Source organism: Oncorhynchus tshawytscha, linkage group LG11, assembly GCF_018296145.1.
Source record: "Oncorhynchus tshawytscha isolate Ot180627B linkage group LG11, Otsh_v2.0, whole genome shotgun sequence".
In the NCBI taxonomy this organism is placed as follows: Eukaryota; Metazoa; Chordata; class Actinopteri; order Salmoniformes; family Salmonidae; genus Oncorhynchus; species Oncorhynchus tshawytscha.
Genome location: NC_056439.1, coordinates 578,307 through 600,601, shown reverse-complemented (window position 1 = coordinate 600,601; position 22,295 = coordinate 578,307). Strand labels below are relative to the sequence as shown.

Here is a 22,295-nt window from a genome sequence, read left to right as displayed (position 1 = left end):
GAAAAGCTTTGCACAAATATTCAACAGAAAGTATATATTTTTTTGCATAAGAATAGACTTATTTAAAAAAGGGGAAGTTTATTAGTGACACGTTCCAAAAATACATTTTCTACAATGTAGGTCGGTAACATAACAGAGTGGGAGGGGGGATAGATACAGGTATCGGTACATACAGGTATCGGTACAATCAATGGAATGTGATAACATAACCAACAGGCATAAATTAATCTCTCGTCACCTCAAGAACTAGCAAAAAAAAGGGTAGAAAACTAAAACAACAAAAAGAAAATTCTACTAAATCAGCGCAGCTGCAGTATGTCAGTTAGTCCCTACTAGCAGGCCTGTGAATAGAAGGAATACAATAGGGAGAGGGGGATACCTAGTCAGTTGTATAACTGAAATGTGTCTTCCGCATTTAACCCAACCCCTCAATCAGAGAGGTGCGGGGGGCTGCCTTAAATCGACACTAAGAACCTAGGTTCCCTCCTGGAATCTTCTAGATAGAACGACACGCTATAGTGAAGAAAAGTTCAGTCCTTTTGGGTTTTATACAGTAAATCATCATCATGTATCACCACGGTAACCCGTACAAAACAAACAGACGCTACGACTACTATACTGCTGCCTGCCGCTGCCCTCATTCTGACCACCACCGCCTCACAGCTTTAGCTTTTTCCTGCGGCCTCCTCGCGGGTCTGGGGTCCCTTCTCCCTTACGCTTCTGAGCCTGAGGAAGTGTGGGATGAAGAGGAAGACAGAAACGGAGTGTCAGCTCAAATGATCATAAAAATCGTCACTTCATACAATAACGTCTGCTTACAATGGAATATTGGTTTAGACAAGACTATATAGTGGAAAAGAACATTGTGTGATATTGTTAGTGTCGTGTGTGTGTCTTCCTGCACAGTGATAGAGGACTGCATGACCAGAGAATTCAGTGATGGGCAGGAAGTGGAGCGTTGTGATCTTACAGAAGACTGACTCCGTGGTCCTTTCTTCTTCTTCTCTGCCTTCTCCCGCTCCTCCAGCTCCATGTTCTCTCGTTCAATCAGGGTGATCAGGGTGTTGCATCGCCTCTGGAGCTCCTACACACACACACAAGTATACAACCACAACATGTGTAATGTTTTGAATTATTGGTTATCATGTTACTGAAGAAGTAAAGACACATTTGCATCTACAGGTTGTACTCTATTGATTCTACAACAAAGTTGTACTTAATTCCACTGTCGGCCCGGGGCCACTCCGCTCACCATGGCGGTCCTGGACTTGAGGAACCAGTCGAAGCGAAACTGGGGCGAGTTGCGGATGCACTGGCGCAGCTCGTCGTAGACCGACTCCTTTTCGAAGCCCAGCTTGTGCAGCATGCAAATGAGGAAGCGGTCCTCCTCCTCCGTGTAGTTCTTCCCCTTGTTGGTGCCGTACGAGATCCTCAACTGGTGGAACGGCGCCTTGTAGCGACCAATCTACAACGAGGGAGAGAAAAGATGTCCTTCAGGGTGTATGGTAAGCCTCTGGTAGACATGATCAGACACCAGCTCCAGACACATTCCTTCATAAGGGTTGAGAGGGCCCAGACAAATTCCTTCATAAGGGTTGGGAGGGCCCAGACACATTCCTTCATAAGGGTTGGGAGGGCCCAGACACATTCCTTCATAAGGGTTGGGAGGGCCAAGACACATACCTTCATAAGGGTTGAGAGGGCCCAGACACATTCCTTCATAAGGGTTGGGAGGGCCCAGACACATACCTTCATAAGGGTTGGGAGTGCCCAGACACATACCTTCATAAGGGTTGGGAGTGCCCAGACACATACCTTCATAAGGGTTGGGAGTGCCAAGACACATACCTTCATAAGGGTTGAGAGTGCCCAGACACATACCTTCATAAGGGTTGGGAATGCCAAGACACATACCTTCATAAGGGTTGGGAGTGCCAAGACACATACCTTCATAAGGGTTGAGAGTGCCCAGACACATACCTTCATAAGGGTTGAGAGTGCCCAGACACATACCTTCATAAGGGTTGGGAATGCCAAGACACATACCTTCATAAGGGTTGGGAGTGCCAAGACACATACCTTCATAAGGGTTGGGAGTGCCAAGACACATACCTTCATAAGGGTTGAGAGTGCCCAGACACATACCTTCATAAGGGTTGAGAGTGCCAAGACACATACCTTCATAAGGGTTGGGAGTGCCAAGACACATACCTTCATAAGGGTTGGGAGTGCCCAGACACATACCTTCATAAGGGTTGGGAGTGGCCCAGACACATACCTTCATAAGGGTTGGGAGTGGCCCAGACACATACCTTCATAAGGGTTGGGAGTGCCCAGACACATACCTTCATAAGGGTTGGGAGTGCCCAGACACATACCTTCATAAGGGTTGGGAGTGGCCCAGACACATACCTTCATAAGGGTTGGGAGTGCCCAGACACATACCTTCATAAGGGTTGGGAGTGCCCAGACACATACCTTCATAAGGGTTGGGAGTGCCCAGACACATACCTTCATAAGGGTTGGGAGTGCCCAGACACATACCTTCATAAGGGTTGGGAGTGCCCAGGCACATACCTTCATAAGGGTTGGGAGTGGCCCAGACACATACCTTCATAAGGGTTGGGAGTGCCCAGACACATACCTTCATAAGGGTTGGGAGTGGCCAGACACATACCTTCATAAGGGTTGGGAGTGGCCAGAGGTTTTCACAGCTGTATCGATCATCTGATCAAAATAAAAAAAGGTCTTGGCTCCCCAATGTTGTTCTTGTTAACGATGACCTCACTGAAATGGCTTACCTTTGTGTCCAGTGCTTTCTTGATGCTGATCCTCCTTTGGATGCGGGCCTCTCCCCTCTCGATCTGAGCCATGATCTTCTCAATGTCCTGCAGCTCGTTGCAACGCTCCCAGAACACAGCTGTGTGTGTACACACACACACACGTTTAGATCATAATACTCTAGATCTCGGTCATACACTTGGGAGTAATGTCCACTAGCTATATAAGAAGAAGATTCAGATATTTTTCTTTTCAAATTGCGGAAATGTAAGGGAATTTATTTTATTTTTTTCTTACCGGAATATTCAATGACTTCCTCTGGGGTTTTGCCCTCCACCTCTCTGGCGATGTTCTCGATGTCGTCTCTCCCCCACTTCTCATTGGCTTTGATGAACTGGTTAAAGTCACGCTTGTTCCAGATGGTGAAGCCCTGTGGAGAGATCGATGACAGTTTGTAACGACACAAGCCACAAATGCTAACATTTGTCTCTAGTTTGTAGTTGAAGCCATTAAAGAGTATCTCAACTGAACTACATGTAGTTCTATAAATATGACGGAGTAGGGCGTCTATGATGGAGTAGGGCACTATGATGAATGTCTAGTGTTTAAGTTGGAGGTCTTGTTTCAGCCAATTACCTGTGAGAGGAGGTTCTCCTTCTCCTCCAGCTCCTCCTCTGATAGGCCCTCGGCCTCGTCAATCTTGGCCTGCTCCTCCTTCTGGTGCTGGGCTGAGTTGGGCAGTTCTGGGTTACGAGGAACCTGGAGAGATAATGTATATCACATATACACTTAAACACTCAACAGATACATCCCATTCTAAACCAAACCTGACTGTGTTGGTTTGAAACTGCACAGAGGAGATCCAAAATGTCCGCCGTCTGATGGAACATTATCACACTGACGGCGTCATAATTGACCACAGAGGAGGCTGGTGAGGCGAGGACGGCTCAAACACATATACACCATTCCAGCCATTAGTATGAGCCCAACATTCAATTTTAAGTGGCACCTACCATCACTGATGTACCACCAGTTACACTAGTAACAGTACATGTTGTACCTTGTAGCCGATAGTCTTCCTGTAGAATAGGATCTCTTTCTCCAGCAGTTCAAACAGCCTTGGGGGGAAGAACTGGAAGTCCTGCACATTGGGCTGCTTAGGTGGACGAGGAGCCTGGAAGAGGAGAACAGGAGTTTTAGTCATGGAGAAAGATGGCCTGGAAGAGGAGAACAGGAGTTTTAGTCATGGAGAAAGATGGCCTGGAAGAGGAGAACAGGAGTTTTAGTCATGGAGAAAGATGGCCTGGAAGAGGAGAACAGGAGTTTTAGTCATGGAGAAAGATGGCCTGGAAGAGGAGAACAGGAGTTTTAGTCATGGAGAAAGATGGCCTGGAAGAGGAGAACAGGAGTTTTAGTCATGGAGAAAGATGGCCTGGAAGAGGAGAACAGGAGTTTTAGTCATGGAGAAAGATGGCCTGGAAGAGGAGAACAGGAGTTTTAGTCATGGAGAAAGATGGCCTGGAAGAGGAGAACAGGAGTTTTAGTCATGGAGAAAGATGGCCTGGAAGAGGAGAACAGGAGTTTTAGTCATGGAGAAAGATGGCCTGGAAGAGGAGAACAGGAGTTTTAGTCATGGAGAAAGATGGCCTGGAAGAGGAGAACAGGAGTTTTAGTCATGGAGAAAGATGGCCTGGAAGAGGAGAACAGGAGTTTTAGTCATGGAGAAAGATGGTCTGATTCATTCCACACAGCTATCCCAGTGGCGTGCGTATACATAGCCAGAGGCTGGCGGTAGTGAGGCTTACCTTGGGTGCTTTGGGCTCGCTGACACGCAGGGCCTCTCTGAAGTAGGCATCCACTGCGTAGTTGGCCTTCCTCTCTCTCTTGGGTGGCTCGATCCAGTTGGTGACCACCTTCTTCTTCTCCCTGTAGTCCTCTCCTTCGAAGGTGTACACACTGTTGTCGGACTCCATGGTGAAGTTCCTCAGGGAGCTCTCGCCCATGGTGTTCATCTTCTCCTTCAACTCCATGGTCTGTCAGATACAAACACACAGCAAAGTGTTAGCATCAAGCTACACATTGCTAATGTGTTTGGCCTCTAGATACTGCCATATCAACCCACATATAGCAATGCTAATGCTATCACATATTATATAAATGATCTGAGTGCAGATAAACGCTAATGCTAGGCCCAATGCTAGCGCTAGGCCCTTGTCCGTCTGCGTTCTGACCTTCTTCTCGCCTCGCTCCAGGATCTCGTCGATGTCATCGTCGGTGATGTCGCTCTCCTTGGAGGCGAAGACGTGCGTGGCGCCGTGCCGGATGATAGACAGCATCTCGTCCTTCCCCAGCTTGTTGGCATTGGGATCCACTAGCCTTCCTGCAGAACAGACACAGTAGACACAGATAAGTCAGCCAGTTGCATTGCCAAGGCATTGACTTCAATAGCGTAGGTTTGAAACTGGGAAGAGGAGATTCAAAATGGCCACCGGTGCAGTACCTTGCTGGATGACGATGGAGTCCAGTTGGAGCTTCATCTCGGCCCGCTCTACGATCCTCTCCTCTACTGTGTTTTCCGTGATGAAACGGAACACGCGCACCTGCTTCTTTTGACCAATCCTGTGAGCTCGGTCCTGAGAAGAAAAGTTAAATGAACCAATCAGGTAAGTGTCTAACAGTTACCAGGTAGAAGCATCTTGATCAATTAAGTTACTGGTGAGAGATTCTATTGAATGTAAGCTCACTTGTTGTGATATGATTCAAACTAGGGGGAATTGAACATGTTAAATCTGTAGTGCAAATAGTAATAGTAAAATGTCATATAACAGACTGACTAATTAGTCCACTAACATGGGTGAATGAGAGGTACTGACCATGGCCTGTAGGTCGACCTGAGGGTTCCAGTCTGAGTCGTAGAGGATGACCACGTCAGCTGTGGCCAGGTTAATACCCAGCCCTCCGGCCCTGGTGCTCAACATGAAGATGAACTTAGGGCTGTCCTCCTCATTGTACGCGTTGATGGAGATCTAGAGGAACATGGGAAATGTAGTGTTAAATGAAGTGTGTTCAAACTGCAACGAGTTAAATTGTTTGAATTTACAAGCCATTTATTAGCCTGGTCCCAGATCTGCGTGTGCTGCCCTGCCAACTCCTATGGTCAATGTCACACCAAGGCAGCACAAACAGATCTGGGACCAGGGTAGTAAGCCAGTGCCGTTAATGAGATCCAGGAGTGGGAGTCATAGTCGTACCTGTCTCTCCTCGTGGGGCGTCTGTCCGTCCAGGCGACAGTAGCCGAAGTTGCGCCACATGCAGTAGTCCTCCAAGATGTCCAGCATCCTGGTCATCTGGCTGAAGATCAGCACACGGGAGCCTGGGAGAGGGAGGGGAGTTCAAAATGGCCGCCAATCAATCATCCACCATGCCTACACTGCTGCAACTTTAACATAGTAGTTTGAATCACAAAAAGTCTGAAATAGCCTTTACACAACACTGTCTCCATATCAACTTTAGAGTTGAAAGGGCCAAAGAGCCATCAAACAGGGCATAAAAACACCAATTTTGTAACGGGTCTTAGAGGGGAGTCTTTCGTCCACCCACCCTGAGCCTTCATCTTGGGCAGCAGCTTGTCAAGGACGGCCATCTTGCCGCTGTTGACGGCCAGGTGCAGGTCGGTGGTGTAAGGCGGGCCGGGCTCGGCCCCGTCAAACAGGTACGGGTGGTTGCAGCACTTCCTCAGCTGCATCAAGACGTTGAGCAGGCGCATCTTGTCCATCTTCCCTGCAGAGTTCAGGATGTCTATGTCCTTCATCAGGATCTTGGTGTACCTGAGGAGAGACGGGACAGTGTATTCAAATGCACGTTATAGTGCACGGGGCTGAAGAATTAGTTTGGCAGGGAAAGGGCATACGTTGACTGTGTGTGGGCTACTCACCATTCTCTCTGCATCTTACTCAGCCCCACGTACATCTTGATCTCTTTCTTTGGCAGCAGAGACTTCTCCACCTCATTTTTGATACGACGCAGAAGGAAAGGACGCAGTACCTACACACACGTACACAGAGAGAGAACAACCAATGAAAGGTAAGGGAAGGCACCATAACACTATTTGATAAAAACCTACATGGATACATGTTTAGTTCATTAGGATCCCCATTAGCTGTTGAACATGCAGCAGATACACTTCCTGGATCCACAAAAAAAAAACAGTTATAGACAAGAACAACACAAGATGTTACTACATTAAAATCGAAAGTAATACATTGTCAAGGCAACCAATAGACAAAAATACTATTTACTCACTATTCATATATACACAGTACACATTCATACAGTACAGTTAAATGTAAGGAAGTGTTTCAGATACTTACAGTGTGAAGACGTTCCACCAACTTCTGATCCCCCAGGCAGTTGTTGGTGTCAAACCATGAGTCAAAGTCCTTCGAGAGAAAAACAAAAAGTTAAATCAATCCATATTTTCAGGGCCCTTTAAATAAGTGAAAAATAGAGAATATTGTTATTTTCACTAAGTGTTATTAAGCCTAAATTCCTAAACTGTAGTATTAATGGAGGGCAATTGTCTGTGTGTTCAACAATTTGTTCCCCCCGGGTACATTAAAGTTCATCCTGTTTTATCTGCCTCTTACCTCTGAGGAGTTGAAGACATCTGGCAGCAGGAAGTTGAGCAGGGCCCAGAGCTCGTGGAGGTTGTTCTGCAGCGGGGTGCCGGTTAGCAGCAGACGGTTGGTAGTCTTGAATTCACGCACTATCTCTGACAGCTACAGCGCAAACATACACAGGTCAGACAAACCATCTAAGAGTCTTTTGTGAGTTGAGCCAATTGACGTTTCGTTAGTGTATATACACATTTTAAATCACATATTTACATTTAATCAAATATGTATACAGTGTGTGTCAACTTTAGAAGCTCCCGAACCTTTGACTTCTCGTTCTTGATCCTGTGGGCCTCGTCGATGACCAGGTACCTCCAGTTAAACTTCTTGAACACGGCCTTCTCTATGATGAGCATCTCGTAAGAGGTGACACACACATCCCACTCCCCTGGCAGCAGCACATCTCTGATCAGGGCATTCTGGGGGGGGGAAGAATACAGGGTTATCAGTGGGGCACAAGACCAAAGCCCCAGCAACACCACCAGTCTAACTTCTGTAGTGCGGTAGTACAAGTTATTGAAAAATGACTGACTTGCATTGGATTGCATTATACAGAATATCCATTAGTCGTCTTATGTCGCAGGAATTCTACGTGTTACGCTTTCAGTTGCAGACGGAGAGAGAGATTAACTGACTATTTCCATGACAACATTTCTTCCCATATGGAACATTGGAAAACAAATAAGCCTCAGCACTGTCCCACAGTCACCACCCAATGCTTTCCAGCTGATCTACCGCAATCAACATGCCCTGTTCATTTTACATTAGAGAATTCATGTGGTCTGCTGCTGCTCATAGCTCACCCTCTGCTCTCGGTCTCCGATGAGGCAGACTGCTTTGAGGGAGGGGACCCAACGTTTGAACTCGTTCATCCAGTTGTACAGGGTGGACTTGGGCACCAGCACCATGTGGGGCCCGGGGATGCTCCTGTAGTGCTTCATGTACCCCAGCAGAGAGATGGTCTGCAGGGTCTTACCCAAACCCTGAAGGACAACAGGCAAGGTGAGAGTATATATAAAAATAAAACACAATAATTTGAATTACCGATTTTTAGCATGAATGGGTATTTGGATGCTGTTACTGCTGTAGTCCAGGAGTAATCTTCATGAGTCACACACACACACACCAAGAGATATGCATGTAGAACTACCGGAATATCAAAATATTTTTCACTTTAGTTTGAAACAAGAACCTACCATTTCATCAGCAAGGATCCCGTTGATTCCGTTCTCGTACAGAGAGATGAGCCAGTTCAGACCACGGACCTGGTAGTCTCTCATTGTACCCCCTTTTACAACTGTTGGGAGATAGATACAGCACAACATACTCAGTATTGCACAAGTTTGACATACTTCCCATTCAGATATGGACTATAGTAGTCCCGGTCAGAACTTTGCAACATTAAAGATGCACTATGCAGAAGCCATTTCCTGTTTGCTAAAATTCTAATAGTTCACCTAATTTCAGTCAGTGACAAAACAAGCAAGTTTAGTGTAGAGAATCTTTGTACCATCTAAACCATTGTGAAATGTATTTTCCATAACTAAAACAATTTGTATTTTCAGCTGTTTGAAGCTGGTGTACAAAACCGAAAGTAAAAGATGCTAAACTTAACCACGGATAGCATAGAAAATGAGAACCTAGAACAGATATACCGCATCTTAGACTTGCTTTCAATGAGAAGGACAGATCTATAACACACATTTCTATGAGAATTTGGTCAGGTCGCCCAAGAAGATATATATTGTAGCTCTAATAAGTAAAACCATGTGACTGCTTACAGGAGGGAGATTCGTCGAAGCGGGTGCAGACGTTGGTGGTCTTGCTGCTTTCGCTCAGCAGCTCTTCATCCTCTTCCTGCTCTGTGCGACGATGACGGTTACTGTCAAAGAGAGAAAGGGGTACCCGCAATTCATCAGAGGCAGCATATCAAATGCCCCACACGTACACCCAATGTACTCCCACGGAAGACTGACGAATCATCGGGTGAAGTTGTTCTGCGTGTTGTGTTGTATACTCACTCTCCGACCGAGAGGAGATTCTGTTTCTCGTCCTTCTTGACACGAGGCCGCCCTGGCTTCATCTTGAGCGGGGAGGTGGGGGTCTTCTGGGCTGCGGGTTGGATGAAATGGGCAAACACCTCTGTCTGCTTCAGTAGGTACTCAAATCTGTTGGTCCGGTCTGATGCCTACACACAGAAAAGCAGTGAAACTTTGTGAGAAACAAATTACATATTAAAACTGTAAATTAACATCTAGCAGTGTGCCATTACCACTTTCTCCTCATAGGCTGGCGCTGTAGATGAAGAGGGGTCCTCATCTTGGGCATCCTGTCCGGCTTCAGAAGACTCCTCCTTGCTGGCCTCTGACGCATCATCCTTTTCCTGGAAAAGAGGAATGCAACACCACTTTCAAAACAACTGGGAACTCAGAAATCTCAGACTTCCGACCCAAGTGCCTTCAAGATTGGGGAACTCAAAAAAACCAAGAAAAAAACAATTTCCGACTGGGAAAAATATTTTGAATTCCAAGTTCCAAGTTGGAAACTTGGGCATCTTTCTAGGGCAGTGTTTCCCAACCCTGGTCCTCGAGTACCCCCAACAGTACACCTTTTTATTGTAACCCTGGACAAGCATACCTGGTTCAACTTGTCAACAAGCCCTAAATGAGTTGGATGAGGTGTTTGTCAAGGGGCTACAACAACGAATCTGTTGGGGGGTACACGAGGACCAGGTTCGGGAAAAACTGCTCTAGAGCTCCGACTTCCCAACCTGTAGATCACTGACGTCACGGTTTGACTGAGACTTCCCAGTTGTCTTAAGCTGCACAAGTATACAGAGGATCGAATGCAGCGTCAAACAGATGTAAACAACTGCTACAATTGTATAGAAACGTGTGTATTAGTGTAACGTATTAGGTGTAACGTTAGCTAGCATAGTTAGATGAGTGTTTATTAAACAGGCTAGCTGATAGCTCTACTATACAGTACTGCGAGACACACTCTCCGGGAAGATGGGTCGGAGCTGTCGATTAACGTTAGCTAACGACGCTAATGCTAGCTAGCTAAACAACTCGAGCTAGCAAAGACAAAGTTTGAGATGGCTCGCTTTGGAAGTGACACAAAGGACGTATGGTTGATTTTAGCATAATCTAAAAGTTGTTGAGCCATTTTTTCTAATGATGGGCTCAGAATTTGTATTATTATTATTTTGTTCAGGCTCACCTCCACTCCTCCGGTTTCTTCAAGTTCAACTGCTCGCTCTTCCCGCAGCTCCACGCCGTTTCCAGTCTCGGACATTGCTACCGAATTTCTTCCTCGATTTAAATCGATCGTCTGTTTATTCGATTACTTCGTCCGCCTATAAATGGCAGATATGGTTTTCAAAAACTTTATTTCAGAAAACACGCTGCTATAGTCCTACTGTTTATTATGAAAGAGACTGGCTGGCTACAAGTGATTCATTCGCTAGCTTCCTTTCCCCGCTACCCGCGTTCACAAAGGTTCCGCTTTGTCTCGCGAGACTTTCGTAGCGTGGCTGCGTGTTTTCCCCCCGAAATGCAAAATCTGCACAAATGTACAAGTTATAACCCATCTGCTACATCTACCAGTCTAACTGCTATGCCTACCCAATGGCTATGAGCTCAGTTAATGCGTAAAAGAAGTCCGTGGAATAATACATTTCGTTTTAAGTCATTACAAACCATTGTCAGTATGTTTATATTTGTATTTAAACAAACCTGTAATTCACAAAAAGTTTATATATTTTATAGTCGCATTTTCGTTCTTTATTAAACAGGCAATGAGATCGTCAACAGCAGAAGACTCCTAGAAAAATTCGTGGTCCATCGGAATGACGTTTCTGCAGGGCTTTTAAATTAGCTGATTTTATAATGTCAAAATAAGAGATGAATGAGCTGTTAACCGGCGACTAATGTCAACTGGCATTTTATGATATTTTCATCGGTTGCTGGTGTTATGAATTATATTGGTACGTGATGTTTGGGAAGATACATTTCTGCTAGCTAAGTTAGTGACATCTCCGGCCTGCTTTGTTGCAATACCATACACAGCTAACGTCATGCTAGCATCGCTAGCTAGTTTGTTAAAGAACGTTAACTAGCTAGATTACGAAAAAAAGTTTGTTATCCACACATGTTTTATTTGTGCATCAATGCCTTTAATCTCAGTTAATTTGAATTCGATAACATGCCGCTGGTACTGTAACTAGCTCAATGTGGTAACTTGTTTAGCTAGCTAAGTTAGCTGGCTTTGTGATGATAAGGCAAAGCATGATGCTGTGTTGTTTTTGTTTACCTGTGGCTAGCTTCATAGCCGTGTAATATTGCTATGCTTATACAACTTTTCAGCAATGGTAAAAACGATTACAGTTTGTTATTTACAAGTTGTTGACCGAATCATACGTCTAGCTAGCTAGCTGTGGTAGACATGCCATGAAGAAATGGAAAGCTAGCCAGAATAAGTAACTGGTCACTAATGGTGGTTGATGTCCTGCTCGCTCTCGTCTTTTAGGTGTGGACTGCTCCCTGATCTTTCCCCTCACAGCTATATAGATCGCCTGCCATCATGGACAAGATTCTAGAGGCGCTGGTTAGCTCCTCTCACTCAGTCCCAGTGAAGAAGGCCATTGTGAAGAAGGTAGTCGAAGCCGCAGAGAAAGAGGTCACGGCGGAGCAATGTCAGGCCCTGTACACTCTCACCACTCGCCTCATCTTCTTGGGCGAAGACGCCTTCCAGAAACAGGTGGGCTTCCAGGTGCTGGAGGCCTATGCCCGCTACCACCGTGCTGATTTTGAGCTCTTCTTCAGCAAAGACTTTGTCCTGGGCCTGTTACAGCAGGGCTACGGCCCCCTGGACCGCAAGGACCCGGCCGTGGTTGACTACATCCATGGCTGCCTGCGGCTGCTGATCAGCTGCCCCTCGGTGCTGGATATCTTCTCCATCATCCAGACAGAAATCCTAAGGATGGTGTGCGAACGGCCTGAGCCAGCCCTGTGCGCCCGTCTCGCCACCATGCTCTCAGACTTCATACAGTGCATCCCCCGGGAGAAGACGGCCATTTTGTTCTGCCAGCAGTTGGTGAGGACCATTGGGTACTTCCACTGTCCTGCCAGCCAGGAGCGGGAGCTGAGGGAGTACGTGGACCAGGTGACCAAGGTCAGCACGTTGCTGCAGAACATCTGGAAGGCGGAGCCGGTCACACTGCTGCCATCTCTGCAGGAGGTGTTCGCTATAATCTCCTCCACTGGTGAGACTGAGGGAGGGAGCACCACACACAGTCACAGATGAGCACACACGCACAACTTGCACTGTATGTGTCTATGCATCAATGTCCCATACAAGTTGGGGCGGCAGGTAGCCTAGTGGTTAGAGCTTTGGGCCAGTAACCGAAAGGTTGCTACATCGAATCCCTGAACTGACAAGGTAGAAATCTGTCGTTCTGCCCCTGAACAAGGCAAGTTAACCCACTGTTCCCAGGTAGGCCGTCATTGTAAATAAGAATTTGCTCTTAACTGACTTGCCTAGTTAAATAAATAAAGTGTTATAAATAATTTGAACAAAATGAGCAGTTTCAAATACAATATCAGAAGTAAAGTAAAGTACACTATAGTATTTTCTAATGCAGCCACTAATTTACCTCCACCTTCGCCCACCTGTGGAAAAATGAGGAATGTCAGGCTTGTTAGCACATGCTTGAGACTTGGAACAGTAACTTCTTTGTCATTTTAATGATCCAGGGTGGTGGAGAGTTCATGCACTGCTCAATATCATACTTGATTTGGGTCACTTGGTTAGGGTAGAGGTTGTAAACAAGACATTTGAATACAATTGGGTCATATTTCATAAGCTGTGACCCCCAAAAAAAAAAAAAAAACATCAGTCAATTATACTCAATTTTTTTTTGTGTTCTGCACAGACCCCTCCTTCGAACCCTCCATTGCCCTAGCCAGCCTGGTCCAGCACATACCTCTCCAGATGATCACAGTTCTCATCAAGAGCCTTACCACCGACCAGAACGTCAAAGACACCAGCATGACTCAAGCACTCTGCAGGTCACTGGGTGCCTTTTACTGTGTTTTTTCATTAGCTAAACTGAATAAATGAATCTGTTGTATTTGCAGTGTGTATACTAGATGGGATGTAGTGATTTAATGGCGCTTTTCTGCCCTTATTTACCGTTCTCTCCATCTCTCTCTCTTTCCTTCCTCAGGATGATTGACTGGTTGTCTTGGCCTCTGGCCCACCATGTGGAGATGTGGGTCATTGCCCTGCTGAAGGGACTGGCTGCGGTGCAGAAGTTCACCATCCTCATAGATGTCACCCTGCTTAAGATTGAACTGGTGGGTAGTGTGCTGACCACCACTACCTCAGCAGGGTGTGTCAATGCACCAATGAGCTAAGATGGTAGTTACACATGGTAATAGCAAATACAGTACTCTATATGAAGATGGGCAGAAACTGCTTCTCCAATAGAAATCCCTGATGACACTTTAGGTGATGTCATGGCGACGTTGGCTAGCTAAGCCCATGCTCAGAAACATGTCATTGTGTCGAACAGTCGTCTAGGCACTCCTTCGATATAAAGTAGTATTTGACAAAAATGAAAATGTGTCAGTTTGTCACTTTCACAAGGTTGGAGTAATAACATGTTCAACAACTGGTTGGAATCTAGGCTGTGACTTTAGATTTTGAGACAAGTCACAACGAAGGAACAATTTTTCACTTCTCTCATTGACTCACAAACCCCGGCCTGATCTGTTTCGCAAGCGTTCCCGGAAGACTTGCGATGTTGCGCCTCTGGGTTTAGAAACTCTGTGGTGATGGCATCTATAACTACATATTAACTTTAGTTAGAACTGATGAATAGATGATCACATGAACGAAAATGTGTTCCTGTAGTTTGGTCATTATGGTGTCTAGCTATATCACTTCTGAATTGTGTGTTTCTGTGTCAGTGTGTGTACAATACATATGCTGTATGTTTTATCTTTGTGTGTAGGTGTTCAACCGTCTGTGGTACCCCATCGTGCGACAGGGGGCCCTAGTGGTTCTCTCCCATATGCTGCTGAGTTTCCAACACTCTCCTGAGGCCTTCCACTTGGTAAGAAACACACAATACAACTCGTTCTATTGCGCACTGCATGTCTTTCCCTCCCTTATTCCCCCTATTTAGCTGAAATACCTTCAGGCTCCATTAAACTCCATTTCCCAGATGCACTCTCCTCTCAGCAGGGCTCTTCCACTAATGAGGTGTAAAGTGTTTAAAGCACCAAGATGGTCCTTTAGTTGACTGGTGGTGGTTTCATCTGCCATGATTGTCAATTCCTTTTAAAAGGTTGATTTACATTTAAGTCAGTGTGACCCCCCATGACAAAAAGGGAGGTTTAATGTAGCATGTGAAGGTTGATGTTTTTACCAGTCACTACATCAGTGTGTTTAGTGCTATTCTACTGCTATATGCAGTGCCTAGTTTCCTACACAGCACCTTTCCACCTTATAACAGATTAGAACAGATGTGATGTGCACATGACCAAGAACATCATGTGTACCAGCACTGACTTTGCTGATGAGGATAAATTGACGTACCACGACTGTAATATGTTGGTTGTCTCACCTAGCTAACTGTACGTCTGCTAAACAACTTTACTGTAAATGTTTGTTGACAATACGTTCCATGTGTGTTCCCCAGGTCGTGCCACACATAGTGGACCTGGTTCAGAGTCTGAAGCATGACGGCCTGCCCACCAGTAAGGCTTTCCTGCTGCACTTCACAGAGCTCGTCCACTGTATGATGTACCAGTACTCTGGCTTCCCTGACCTCTACGACGACATCCTGGAGGCCATCAAAGTAAGACACCTTGACAACGAGTGATCACACAAGTGACCAACTGAGTGTTTGTGGCGTCGTGAATAATGTCATTATTGAAGGATGGACCTTCAAAATTCGGACAGTGTACAATACTACGCAGCTCGTGTAGTAAATGTGGTGTATGGAGTGTCTGAAAGCTGTCTCCCTCCCCTCTAGGAGCTACCTGGGCCCGGTGAGGATAAGATCAAGCTGGTTCTGAACCAAAGTGCCTGGACGTCCCAGTCCAACTCGTTTGCCTCAGGCCTGCTGAGGCTGCCGGGCAAGTCTGAGACGGGCAAGACTGGCCTCATCAACCTGGGAAACACCTGCTACATGAACAGTATCATACAGACACTCTTCTCAGCCACAGAGTGAGTAGTGGATTTAGTACACATACAACTACACGTTGCATTTATATTGAGTTGACCGCATGGTTAACAAAGCTGTCTATATACATTCTGACTTGAATCCTCTCACAATAGCATTATATAATACTGCAATATTTATGTAGGAAGTTCTTATGAAATGCTCTGCACGAACCTTCCTATGGTCCTGTCCCAGTTTCAGGAGGCATGTCTTATCGTTACGTCTGAATGATGCCACTGCCAACACACTGATGAAGAAACTGCAGCTCCTCTTCACCTTCCTCTCACACACCCAGGTTTGTCTCCCACTGCTGTTAGTGGCCATCAGGTTTTTCAATGGAAATGACTATGGATCCATCCCTGACGTTTCACTTGGTGTGTGTATTCGGTGAGTGGTCATTCAGTTTGTGTGTGTCTCTCCTGCAGAGGGCAGCGTATGCCCCCAGAGTCTTCTTTGAGGCGTCTCGGCCCCCCTGGTTCAATGCAGGATCCCAGCAGGACTGTTCTGAGTACCTCCGCTTCCTCCTGGACAGGTAGTACATCACCTAGTAGACTGCTGGAGCACCCTACAGCTCCTTCCTCCTGGACAGGTAGTACACCATCTAGTAGACTGCTGGAGCACCCTACAGCTCCTTCCTCCTGGACAGGTAGTACACCATCTAGTAGACTGCTGGAGCACCCTACAGCTCCTTCCTCCTGGACAGGTAGTACACCATCTAGTAGACTACTGGAGCACCCTACAGCTCCTTCCTCCTGGACAGGTAGTACACCATCTAGTAGACTACTGGAGCACCCTACAGCTCCTTCCTCCTGGACAGGTAGTACACCATCTAGTAGACTGCTGGAGCACCCTACAGCTCCTTCCTCCTGGACAGGTAGTACACCATCTAGTAGACTGCTGGAGCACCCTACAGCTCCTTCCTCCTGGACAGGTAGTATACCATCTAGTAGACTACTGGAGCACCCTATAGCTCCTTCCTCCTGGACAGGTAGTATACCATCTAGTAGACTGCTGGAGCACCCTACAACGCCTTCCTCCTGGACCGGTTGGTACACCATCTAGTAGACTGCTGGAGCACCCTACAACGCCTTCCTCCTGGACCGGTTGGTACACCATCTAGTAGACTGCTGGAGCACCCTACAACGCCTTCCTCCTGGACCGGTTGGTACACCATCTAGTAGACTGCTGGAGCACCCTACAGCTCCTTCCTCCTGGACAGGTAGTATACCATCTAGTAGACTGCTGGAGCACCCTACAACTCCTTCCTCCTGGACAGGTAGTATACCATCTAGTAGACTGCTGGAGCACCCTACAGCTCCTTCCTCCTGGACAGGTTGGTACACCATCTAGTAGACTACTGGAGCACCTTACAACTCCTTCCTCCTGGACAGGTAGTATACCATCTAGTAGACTGCTGGAGCACCCTATAGCTCCTTCCTCCTGGACAGGTAGTACACCATCTAGTAGACTGCTGGAGTACCCTACAACTCCTTCCTCCTGGACAGGTAGTATACCATCTAGTAGACTGCTGGAGCACCCTACAACTCCTAAAACCTGTATGACTCCAGGTATAGATGGGAAGTATGTATGTATAAATCTAGTGTTTTGAGAGAAGGATTTTAAGATTTCATGTTCACTCGAATGGGTGTTATTGAAAAGGAGAGCTCCATTTATTATGCTGTTACATTCATTTGCATGTTGTATTTTTGGTTGAACTTTCTCTTGTCTCCTTGTGTTCGGTTGCCAAGATTACACGAAGAGGAGAAAACCATCCAGGTTCTCATGTCAGCCAAGCCAAATGTTGTCTCCCCTGGCAACGGACCGAGCAACGACACCGGAAGTGAAACCTCTGCGGAGGATGCCGGAGTGTCACACGTGGCCCCTGTGGAGGGGAAGTCCGAGGGGAATGATGAGAGGACGCTCATTGAGAGGATGTTTGGAGGCAGGCTGAGCACGGGTATCCGCTGTATGACATGCAACAGCGTCTCGGAGAAAGAAGAACCTTTCACTGACCTATCCCTGGCCTTCTGTCCCTCCACCACCTCCAGCCCTCTTCAGACCGAGGGCCCCTCAGAGGAACCCCGGGGCCCCTGCCAGGGGGCTGTCAACGGGGGCAGCGAGGCTCCCGAAATAGGCCCTTCTCCCAAACCCGTCACGGCCTCCACCACCGGCGTCCATTTTGTTCCAGGGTCCAGCGAGCCACCACTGTCTGTTCCTGACCTGGTGGACTACTTCCTGGCGCCAGAGATCCTGGACAAGGAGAACGCCTACTTCTGCCAGAAGTGTGGCTCGCTGCAGCGGGCGGAGCGGGGGATGAGGGTGGTGGCGGCGCCCGAGTACCTCATCCTCACTCTGCTGAGGTTCTCCTACGACGCCAAGTGCCACGTGCGCCGCAAGATTCTGGACAACGTCACCATCCCGCCGCTCATGAGACTGCCCGTGCACGCCCCTCCACCCAAACACTCTTCGTCCTCTTCCTTGCCACCATCCTCTCCACTCCAAGTGGACTCACCCGAGAGCAGCGAAAACCTGGCCAAGAAACTGAAGCCGTCGCAGAGAGAGGAGGAGGAGGAGACTGGGCAAGAGGGCGACAACGGGATGGCAGGAGGAGAAAGTGAGGTAGGGGTGTGGCCGGCGGCCCGGTTCGTTCCCTACGTCCTCAGCTCTGTAGTGATGCACTCTGGGATGTCGTCGGAGAGTGGCCATTACTACTCCTACGGCCGCAACCTCAATGGGGCTGACGGAGCCCAACACCACCTAGCCAATCCCCTCGCCCTGGGGGAGGATCCTGGCAACGGGCAGACTGAGCCCATCACACTCACTTGCTCTGGGGCGACTCATCCCAAACAGGAAGTGGAAGAGGTGTGCGGAGGCCAGGCGGCCGGGGATTGGCTGCTGTTCAACGACAGCAGGGTAACGTTCACTTCGTTGGGGTCGGTTCAGAACGTCACCAACCGTTTCCCCAAGGACACGGCCTACGTGCTGATCTACCGGAAACAGGACGTTACGGGGGGGCAAAACAGTACCGGGGGAGGGACGGCCAATGGCATGAGACTGGGCTCTGAACCTCCGCTGCAGAAAGAACTGATGGACGCCGTCACCAAGGACAACAAGCTCTTTTTACAGGTGAGAGAAGAGGGTGTGAGGAGTTACAGTATAGTGAATGAGGCGTTTTCTGTTTGCTCATGTTTATCCAAGGGCTCTACTCAATTTCATTTACAGTATGTTCATTTTTGGTTTGAAACCTTAAGGAAATTGTCTCTTTAGTTATCAGAGCAATTTTTTGTTTCATCAAATGAACTCTTAAATTGGTGACGTGTAAAGCCAATGGAAGAGGCTGCTTACAAGTAGGACAAGCCTCACCTTTGACCCCCACCCTCTTAACCACGAGGGCAACAACCCATATTATAATAATCTACTTTAATCTCTCTCTCAATGACCAGTTTTAGATGACAGAGTAGCAGACGGGTGAAAATCCGATTCACTCCAACCAATTATCTCTACATAAAAAGCCCTCCTGTGTCGGCGCCTGTCATTTCTGTCACTAAATACAGGCCAAGGAGGGGTGACGCATCCATTAGCATAACCGTTTAGTGTGATCCTGACCTAAATGATGCATCAGGCTATGCTAATGTATTGGCCCAGGGAAGTGTACTGTGTGGACTTATGATCACGCAAGCCTCCAATAACCTTTCTCTAATTGCTTGATTAGCATGGGACGCTGAGGTGCATGCGTATTTTACATTTTAGTCATTTAGCTCTTCTCCTGAGCAACTTACAATTAATGCATTCATCTGAAGATGGCTAGGTGAGACAACATATCATAATCGTATCACTACATTTTCTCTCAACAAAGTAGTTCTCAGCAGGGGTGCAACTTTCACTGGGGATGGGGGGGGGCATGCCTCCCCCCACACACACTCTGAAATGGCATTTTCTCCCCCCCAGTTTTATCATTGGCATGTGATACAAAACAAGGCAACCGTGAGCTTTAGGACCATGCGGTCGGTAGGCTGTTTGGCGTGTTTACCTGACTGGATACATTTTTTTTATAAATGATGCCCCCCCCCACACACACACACACACACTTCTAAAACCGATGTTGCGCCCCTGGTTATCAGTGATGGTGGGGAAAATAGTTTTTTTTTTTTTGTGGGGGTGGCATCATGTCAGACACATTTCCATATTCTTCAGGGTATTTCTGGTAACGTCACGCTTTGTTCTTCTCTTTTGGACTTGTTTTTGGAATTTGTCCTTTCAATTTGTGCCCATGTTCAAAATTTAACAGGACCCTGTTTTCCATGTATCCATTGACCGGATTAAAGTAGTTCTGAACAAGCTTTGATCAAAACATGTTGCAAGTATTCAGAAAGCCAACCATACACATGTTACACATTTCCCTTGTGCTTTCAAGATGCAATTAGTCAAGTGAAATTTCATGAGTTGTTAATCTCTCAAAAAAATAAGACTTCAACCACACATTTGCAGTAACCACAAGAGGGCAACAGAGCTGCATTTTCTTGCTCAGACAGAATACCTAAACTCCTGGGTCATGTTCATTAGGACAGGTAACATTTTCAACCGTTCTGCATTGGAAAATTAAACTCCAGGTAGTCCCTGCCTGTTTCTATTTTCTTCCATTTGGTCCCTAATGAACGACCCTCTGAACAGTGTTTAATGATCCCGAACTCCTTTTGTCAAATAGGAACAGGAGTTGAACGCGCGGACCCGAGCTCTCCAGGCGGCCTCTGCCTCCTGCTCGTTCAGGCCCAATGGACCAGACGACAACGAACCCCCGGGCAGCTGTGGTCCCTCGGGGGGAGGAGGAGGAGGTGGGGGGTTCAACACTGTCAATAGACTGGTGTTCTGATGGAGGAGGGACTGGGAAGAGTGAGTGAGAGACAAGTAAATATAGCACTGAAAGACCACTGGACTCTATATATATGAGAGACATGCACAGAGAAGTCTGGTTGGCTCCTCATCCAGTGGATGGTGAAGCACATATGAAAGTAAAGAGAGAGAGCGCTGAATATCTTGGAGGGAGCACTTGAATACAGCGCATAATGTACACACCCACATGGACTTAAATCCAACACACAACACTGAACTCAACACTGGACTCAACCTTACAGTGAGGGTCTTACCTCTCATGTCTGGCTCTGTCGTTTTATTATCGTCCATAACTCTCAACTTTCTGCCTCGGGACAAGCTAGACCTCATAACCTTTTCTGGTTTGCATGCATTTCTCTTTTTCTTTTTCAAGCGGTGGGTTTGATTTTTGATAAGGAGATTCATTGATGTGTACTTGTCATAAGACATTTTCATATGCAATAAAATGTACAGATATGGGTGCGAAAGTATATTCAATCAACATGGAATATGATCAACTAATGCCATGAATACTGTATACAAAAAGTTTTAGATGCGATTAATCTTTTAATACAAAATGTGTGTGTTAATTGCATGCTGAACATTTGACAACTTTCTTAAGGTGGGGTTATGGTTACTAACATTGACTCTAATTAAGTTATTCATTCAGGGATACTTTTCTTTTGTTGCAGATTTTGTGCCTTTTGTTAGATATTAATAAACCTGAATTTACAAAAAGACTGACTGGAAAGACACAAACCTCAGCCTTGCTGTACAGTGTTTTAAAGCTATGTACAATACATGATTTTCCCCAATATTAAAGATGAAAGGGTCTTGTTTGTGTCTGCCTGCTCTGTCCATCTAGCGCTACCTACAAGCCCCCCGGGTGAGTTTTACACCTTCATGTTTCACATTCTCCCACAAGTGTCATTTAGATGCTCTTGTATTATTGTCTTCTCTGAACACACTGCAGTAGCTAGCTATCGGCCGTATGAATGCATGGCTGTGTTCAGCTTCATGTGTTGTCAGTGCCCAGTCTGCCCACACACAATAAATGCCTCCTACCGTTTGTCTTATTCAACATTAAAATATTGTAAGTTAGGGTTGCTACGTGTATTGTTTATCTTTTCATGGCATTCCTCCTCTGTAGTCATACTGAACATTACATGTACTGGCTATGGTTCTTAGGTTTCCAATTGGACACTTGATGTTTGAGTGAAGGGTAAGACTGGTTTTGAGGCACTGTTAATGATTGAATGTCCAGACATTCACCTTTGGGCGGTGTTCCCATTTAATGAAGCATGTTGCTGTGATACAGATGAACGGCATGCTAAGTTGCGGTAACATTTCCTCTGCCAGTGTGGCTGTGATTTCTTCAGAGAACCTAGAGGGGTTGGGTAAAATGCGGAAGACACGTTTCAGTTGAATGCATTCAGTTGTGCAGCTACCTAGGTATCCCCTTTCCCTAGATCAAAGACGGAGCAGAGTGGCTTTGAAGCTGTAGCCAAGACCACCTGCTTCAGGTGTGGTGCGTTTATCACTGCTGTGGCGTCTCAATGTTTCTCATGCACAGTCCCGGCATAAGGTCAATTACCGGTGCTCTTCTATGCCCATAGGTGAATATGTTTGAGTAAGACTGAAGGAGTATCCAGGAAGAAGGAAATAAATCCATTCTCCTTGACAATCTTGTATAATACCACGGTCGTGTTCATTAGGCACCAAACGGAGGAAAACATCCT

General features: G+C 46.5%; 2 protein-coding genes across 3 annotated transcripts; one reads left to right on the top strand and one right to left on the bottom strand.

Annotated features, from left to right (window-relative positions):
• Positions 1-61: 61 nt before the first annotated feature.
• Positions 62-10,961, bottom strand: LOC112234714 (SWI/SNF-related matrix-associated actin-dependent regulator of chromatin subfamily A member 5). Its single transcript, XM_024402966.2, has 23 exons — positions 10,677-10,961; positions 9,727-9,837; positions 9,476-9,642; positions 9,236-9,336; positions 8,651-8,751; positions 8,258-8,437; positions 7,718-7,873; positions 7,428-7,559; positions 7,152-7,220; positions 6,716-6,825; positions 6,382-6,608; positions 6,033-6,154; positions 5,655-5,807; positions 5,282-5,414; positions 5,013-5,161; positions 4,587-4,814; positions 3,842-3,955; positions 3,418-3,540; positions 3,079-3,211; positions 2,802-2,920; positions 1,253-1,465; positions 971-1,084; positions 62-726 (listed from the first exon to the last, which is right to left on the bottom strand). The coding sequence occupies exons 1-23, from the start codon at positions 10,749-10,751 to the stop codon at positions 658-660; spliced, it is 3,099 nt and encodes a 1,032-aa protein (XP_024258734.2). The 5' UTR covers positions 10,752-10,961; the 3' UTR covers positions 62-657.
• Positions 10,962-11,047: 86 nt separating this feature from the next.
• On the top strand, positions 11,048-21,390 carry LOC112236862 (ubiquitin carboxyl-terminal hydrolase 38-like). Of its 2 annotated transcripts, XM_042329639.1 has the most exons (12): positions 11,048-11,159; positions 11,251-11,442; positions 11,985-12,720; positions 13,390-13,525; positions 13,684-13,813; positions 14,473-14,574; positions 15,163-15,321; positions 15,499-15,692; positions 15,883-15,982; positions 16,113-16,219; positions 17,436-18,813; positions 20,393-21,390. In XM_042329639.1, the coding sequence occupies exons 3-12, from the start codon at positions 12,039-12,041 to the stop codon at positions 20,555-20,557; spliced, it is 3,153 nt and encodes a 1,050-aa protein (XP_042185573.1). In that variant the 5' UTR covers positions 11,048-11,159; positions 11,251-11,442; positions 11,985-12,038; the 3' UTR covers positions 20,558-21,390. The 2 variants fall into 2 exon arrangements, with proteins under 2 accessions (XP_042185573.1, XP_042185572.1); XM_042329638.1 differs by having other exon boundaries at positions 11,062-11,442.
• The last annotated feature ends 905 nt before the right edge of the window (positions 21,391-22,295 follow it).